General features: G+C 38.5%; 1 protein-coding gene across 1 annotated transcript; it reads left to right on the top strand.

Moving 5' to 3' along the window:
- The first annotated feature begins 1,061 nt into the window (after positions 1–1,061).
- LOC115241379 (zinc finger CCCH domain-containing protein 14) lies at positions 1,062–5,961 on the top strand. The gene is made up of 7 exons (XM_029817113.1): positions 1,062–1,294; positions 1,741–3,603; positions 3,835–3,994; positions 4,288–4,451; positions 4,542–4,893; positions 4,976–5,102; positions 5,350–5,961. The coding sequence occupies exons 1-7, from the start codon at positions 1,256–1,258 to the stop codon at positions 5,579–5,581; spliced, it is 2,937 nt and encodes a 978-aa protein (XP_029672973.1). The 5' UTR covers positions 1,062–1,255; the 3' UTR covers positions 5,582–5,961.
- Positions 5,962–6,979: the final 1,018 nt, after the last annotated feature.

Raw genomic sequence — 6,979 nt, 5'->3', positions numbered from 1 at the left:
TTTTCAATATTATCCTAATAATCTTGACGATTTTTTTTTTAAATGTTGGAAGATGCGTTTTTTAAAAATATTACCTTTCAATATTTTTAATTATATTAATATCCTTTAATTACAAATTTAAGTGAAAAAACTTGTCAAATATCTTCATACTAACAAAATTTGGGGTGATTACGATAATTACGGCTCCCTATTTGAAAGATGGTTTCTAAAGACATTTTTGACGAGCAACATGGGAAAAATAATAAAAAAAATTTCCGATCAATAGTTTTCGAGATATATCACTTTACAGTTTAAAGTATTGGACATGATAATAAAACTTTATAAAAACGGACCCAACGATGTTGACCTTGACATACTCACACAAGCGTGAACCGTGTACGTGTAATGCGCAGAACGCTCTGCGCATTACATGTACACGGTTCACGCTTGTGTGAGTTATCCCCTCCACACGCTGTGGCTGTGGCAGAGTCTCAGAATTGGCATCTCTGGTTGTAAGGGCAGAACTCACTGTGTTCACCAATGAGTGGGTGCTTTTCATTTAGTGACTCAAGTCGACACAAGCATCATTCTATCTTTGTTGTTCACTGGCATTGAAAGAAGATAGAATGATACTTGTGTCGACTTGAGTCACTAAATGGAAAGCACCCAGTAAGTGCCGGTCTACAATAAATTATTTAAGCCCTAAGCCTTAAGAAATTGACTAATCACAGTCGAGTATTCTCCTCATACTTGATTGTGATTGGTCAATTTCTTAAGGCTTAGGGCTTAAATCACCTATTGTAGACCGGCACTAAAGAATCACAGGAGAGAGTATAGCGGTGGTGGGGGTAGATTTATCGCGAAAGGTAGTACGTCATCTCAGCCATCTTGAGCGTCCATTTTTCTCGACGTTTTTCAGGACCGTGTACAGCGTACAGCCACTTGTTGCCTTAAGCCCGAATCACACTAGCGGCTCGCGGACTTCCGTCCGCTTGCTAGCACCAAATGCTCTCTCCTGTGATTCTTCACTCATTGCAATTTGCAATGCCCCTGTTCGCGCATCTAGGTTAGATCTATTTTATGCCGTGAAAAGTGGAAGTGGGGACTGGGGACTGGCGAGTGGCGAGGACATTTCGTCCAGTTATGGCGGAAAATGTTTTCGTTCTATGATAGACACTGATCCGCGTTTATATCGGTTTATCGACTCGGCCGATCGCTGACTTGACAACGCTGAGTCCCATTTGAATCCTGGTGGAAGCATTCATATCCCGTAAACATGGATACTCGTGGTATCGAGGTCACGAATCAACTTCGAGTGAGTGTTCGGGGACTCGCATGCACAGTGTGAAATTTGCATGATTTAAACAGATAGGAATATCTTGTCCTGTTGCATAGAGATATATCCTCGTAATTATACAGTTAATACTAAATTTTTTACAAGGACGTAAAAGTTCGAAGTGATACAAAGCGATTCTTGCCTTTCATTAGATTTATTCAATCTAAATACTCCAAAATTTATTTATTTATTTACGTAGTATGAAAAAGCTGAAAGTGCAAAGATGATTGAGAATTTATCTTCTCCGAGGAAAGAGAGAAAAAAACTATTTTTTTAAGAGTTGATTATATGTTCAAGATAGTATCTGTAATGAATTGCATTATTTATTGAAATATCGAATTATATTTTAATATTACACCATATGAGAAATGCATAGTTGTATTCCATAATTTTTTATTTTTGTTAAATTTATCTTATCTTTTCAGAGTGCTATTCGCGCCAAATTAAACGAACTAAGTGTGCGCTACGATGAGGAACTACCAGACTATATATTGGTGATGGTGGTTAATAAAAAATCCCGTCAACAGATGCACGATGATTTAAATCTATTCCTAGAAGACTGCACAACCATATTTGTAGACTGGTTGCACGATCAAGTGCTGAAGAAACTGCAGAAAGTCACCATAGCAAAGAAGAAAACATCTCGTGAGTTTGTACCGACAGTAGTGGTAAAGCAGGAGGAGGAGAGAAAAAAACGAAAGTTATCAGCAACTTCGTTTCTGGAAGATCAGACTACAGAGCAATCGGCTGTCGACAAGTCTTTGGATAAAAATGCGAAGAATGATAAACAACATCCTGTGCAAAAGCAACAAACAATAAAGCCTTTTGTATCTAATCAAAACTCGGAACAGAGTTACAGCAAAAGCGCGGAAAAAAACGCAAAGAGTGTACAAAGCAACAAAAATAAAACAGACGAGGCGTTGACGCATAATAGCGAATCTTGTCAGGAATCTGCTTCCTCGAATAGACCGCAGCAGAGTCTCGCGCGTGACGAAAACACGATGAAAGAAAGCGCTGCGTCGGAAAATTCTGCCGCGAAGACCGCGGATGCGCATCGTGATCAGAGACCGAGTGAGGTGGCGCCGGGTAATAAATGCTTAAAGAGATCACTAGAGACGTCAAGTAGTCGTCACGACAGCGTCGAGAAGAGAGATAACGAGGTAAAGCGGTCGAAGCCTTCCGAAGAGGAGGAAAAGGAAGACGCGGCCACATCGTCATCACCGGACACGGTTTCGAGGAAGCTCAAGTCCTGCGTGAACAAACCAAAGATCACGTCGGTTGTGTCGGTGAAGAATCGACTGGGTATAGTATCACCGCGGAAGAAGTTCGAAGTTTACAGGGAGAAGGAAGGCAACGGTCGCTCTCGTCCGTTGGAGAAGCGATTCGAAAAGTCGCATCGTTACGACAACGACCGCAGCAAGAATAGAAACTTTGAGACGGACGATCGAAATTCGAGACGGAATCGCGACGGCGAGTCCTCGCGTCATCATGAACAGGTAAACAGGCTCAATGACGTAAGGAGTCGAATAGAGAGCAACAAGAACGAGAGACTGAATAAAAACGTGGCAGAATCTAGAGAGAGAATCCTGAATCCCAGTTCGAAAACGGACATATCTGCCAGAAAGTCCACCTGTACCGTTAAAGATCGTCTAGGCATTGCAAATATCAATAATAAAACGCAAAAGCAGTCTGTAAAATCGCAAGAGGCGACGGATTATCGGAACAACTCGAGGAGTTTAGAGCAGATCGGTAATAATACTAAGAATATCAAGGATAGATTAGGTCCGGTGAAGAACAATTTCAGGCCTGTGCATAAAAGAAGGCAGTCTCGCGACAGTGAGGCCGACGAATCCATGATGCCTATGAATCTTGGCGCCGAAGAGGAAGAGCAGGAGGAGGATGACGAATTAGACAATGACGATCAGTCGATGACTGGTCCTGTGAAATCGCGCATAGTCGCTGTGAACAGATCTGCATCCTCCGCTGTCGCAAAGATCGAGAGAAAACGCTCAAGAACCACGAACGAAGTATCGTTCAATACAACTCAACATTCCGGTTACGGGAGCGCGAAATCACAGTCGGATAAGATGGAAAGAGGGACGTCCAGCGATGTGGATGACGTGAACATTGAAGACACGAGGCTACCAAGCAAAGTGATTGTCACGCCGAGACCTTTGAAGCCGCTGCAACCAACGCAGAAACGTGCTACGCAGTCACTTCTATTGAGAGCGGTCGCGGAAGCGAATCAATCCGTCGTCAAGCAAAAAAATCCTGAACCGTCCCTGTTGGTGAGTTTTGTTAATTAATTGTAAATGCATGATGTATGTGTAAATTATTTAAATTTTAAGCGTTAAATCTTTGTAACTGAATAAATATATTGCGACGGAGGAAGTCTCTTAATATCTACACCATTTTCATTATCAAAGTTTTTAATATCTATGATGCTTTTCTCAAAGAATTTCAAATGTCGAAAAGAAGAAAAAGTTTTGTTTTCATCAAAGGTTCAATTTTTTTTTTAGGACAAGAAGCCGGTCTTAAAGCGTCTTAAGCCTACTCCAGCTCGTGATGTAAGTCAAAACTTGTCGGTACATTTTAATTCTAATAAGAGACTGGTCATGGAAAAGATTCAAGTTGAATTAAACACGGTAGATAATCTGGATACGGAAGACGTCGAACCTTGTAAGTTTTACTTCTGCGAAAATAGAGTTTTTGTATCAGAATTTGAAAGAGTTATGGAACCTTTCCGTGTCCAACTACCATCAGTTTCATTGGAATCTTTATTTTTATTAATCTTCCATTAACATAACACTTCATATACGAGTATTCCATAAATATTTCAGAAACGTAATCAAAACCGCTTAAATAAAAATTCCAATGAGAATCTCTTCGTGATACAAAGATTAACTCTCATCTCGCTATTCCGGATATTTTTATTATGGAGATTCGTTCACATTATGGCGTATATTCCATAGACGTACCTCAAGCGGTAACGGACGAGCATATGGGAGTTGTCATGTCGTTGTTCCAAAGGAGTGACGACAATCAGAAGTTCTTGGTCACTTTGAATGGATATAACAACAATCTCATGAAAGAGAAGATGGGCTCTGAGGATGATGAAGAGCGACTAGAGATGGAGGTAATTTTTTCCGTCTGTAAAATGCTGTCCCTTTGAATTTTAATCCTCGCGCGCATTCTAGACGCCCGATGTTCCTCCTCATGCTCGCAGGTGAACGAGGACGACGAGCTTGCGTTGTTGACGACACATAGTGAGACATACGCGGCGACGACAACAACATCGGCACTGGCATCGACGCCAATCGAGTTGGAAGCAGGTGCATTTAGAATAACGACGGATGGAATGGAGGATGATACGGAAGACGTCAGTCTTCTCCTTTCCTCGAAAGAGGCGAGCGGAGAGGAGAACAATGAAAACTGCAATACGGAGAACATGGATAAGGCTGACGAAGCGCCGCGAAAACGGAGAAAATTGAGTCCAATAATATACAACAGATCTCATTCACCGAGTCCCACGCGATTGAAATCTACCGCGTCATTATTGCCAACGCTAGTCGCTAAACGTATGAATTAAAATCTTTTCTGGCACTTGTCTTAAGCATAATATATATATCTCTATTTTGGTGTATTGTTTTTGTTTTTCAGTTACGGATAAGAAAGCAGAAAACACAGGCATGACTGTACCAGATAAATCTAGAGAGAACTGTAGGTATTGGCCAAATTGTACGTTAGGAAACAAATGTGCATACCTTCATCCTCCTGTTATGTGCAGGTAACGTAATTTTCTACATATTTTCATTATTTATATACTTATATATATTTGGCAGTATGCCATTATTTGATAGTGCAACTTTAGATGTCCAATTTATATATATATATATCCAATATTTAGGATTATATCTCATTGAAATATTTAGTCTCGTTTATCTCAAATTATAAACAATATTTTATTTCTACAAATATATATGCCTAAAAGCTATGCAATATATAAATTTTTATGACTAATTTTTCTTGCGCAGTGCCTTTCCAGCATGCAAGTTTGGAGACAAGTGCGCCTACAAACATCCTAAGTGCAAGTTTGGTTTATCTTGCACGAAATTGGGCTGTATGTTTTCTCATCCAGCCCAACAGTGCAAGTACCATCCGTTTTGCACGAAACCAGCGTGTCCGTACTCTCATCCGGTTACTTCCATTCCGGCAACGGAAGCGACGAATCAGCGGGCAAAATTTACCTGGCGGCGACGAGATTGAACGAATTGTCGCGAATGTACAAACTTGTCTTACATCTACCGGGAAATAATCAAGTTTCAGGCCGCAAAAGATTACTTTGTACAAATCGACGATAAGACGTATCTCACGCAAATTTCAAATAATATTGACGTGAGATTAACGTAGCAGAATTGACTTCGCTATTGAAGAATGTATCTGGAAAAAAGTATGAAGCTTTAGTCATGATTTATTATATCGTATCACAGTTTGCTTTCTTCTGATGATTTGTATTTAATGAAATAGAGAGAAGAATATAAAATCCTTAAACAAATTAAATCATTTAATTTTAATTAAACCAGATTATAATGAATTGTTAAAGTTTTAATTTGTAATTTAAGATGATGCATAAAGTCGTTGATTTACTTCCATCTTGTTTATCTATTTTCATAGATTCTAAAAGCTCGCGCGTGCGTGTTGTCCGTTCGTACTGTACGATTTGCTGCCATTTTTAGATTATAGTTCTTGTATATGCGGAAGAAAAGATGTAGTTTAGTTTTAAATAGGGCTAACCGATGTCGATTCTATCCGCCTTGGAATGATTCTAAGACTTCTCTTATAATGCAAGTGGCATCTCACTGCAGTAATGTCATTTATTATATGTATCATATAGCGAACATTGCAGCATTACGTGAATATGCTCGAGAATGTATCGCCACTTGTGCGCTTCTAACTATATTGTCAGTATACATACATATATACACACAAACACACACCATAATAAAATATGAAGATAGGAGATGTGGGAAGGAAAGATACACAATGTTTTAAGAAAGGAATTGTAATTTATAGAAATAATTGTGTATTTGCTTCTGATAATGATACATCTCAATATTATAGATCTGATGCGCGACAGTTCACTAGCACTATGTAATAATAATGCATAACTCTATCGCTCTCTATCTCTTTTGCTTTCTATTATTCTATATAATTTGTGTAAATTAAATAAATATGGTCGAGTATCAAAGTATCTGGCTTTTACAATGCCAGTTCTGTTCTTGAAACTTTCTATCTTTTTCTCACACGTTTCATATCTTCAAATTGTATTTTATATACACACACACACTATATATACCATATATATATATATATATATATATATATCACCGATATATATATACCTAAATCAAGTATTTGATCCCTAGAATGAAGCCAACTAGTTGATAGAAAAACTGTTAGACAGTCTTTTTTTTTTTTATTCCTCTCTTTTTCTGTAAGGAAGCAATCGTCAATTTAAAAATAATCAGTATTGATTGAAATGAGAGAAGGATTCTCAAAGATACTTCTTGTCATACAGTTTCTCTCTCTGTTAATATGTCAACTTCGCAATTTTCTGTAGAGAAACTATACATATGCTTGGTTTATATATATATATATATATAT

The sequence above is a fragment of the Formica exsecta genome, unplaced genomic scaffold (genome assembly GCF_003651465.1).
Source record: "Formica exsecta isolate Colony F162 unplaced genomic scaffold, ASM365146v1 scaffold480, whole genome shotgun sequence".
Lineage (NCBI taxonomy): Eukaryota > Metazoa > Arthropoda > Insecta > Hymenoptera > Formicidae > Formica > Formica exsecta.
This window is presented reverse-complemented; position numbering and strand designations above follow the sequence as displayed.

Excerpts from the sequence above, each read along its gene's own strand:
- LOC115241379 (XM_029817113.1), top strand. The coding sequence starts at position 1,256 with ATGGATACTCGTGGTATCGAGGTCACGAATCAACTTCGA. Across the intron at positions 1,295-1,740 it reads AGGTCACGAATCAACTTCGA|AGTGCTATTCGCGCCAAATT; the intron begins GTGAGTGTTCGG and ends TTATCTTTTCAG. Across the intron at positions 3,604-3,834 it reads ATCCTGAACCGTCCCTGTTG|GACAAGAAGCCGGTCTTAAA; the intron begins GTGAGTTTTGTT and ends TTTTTTTTTTAG.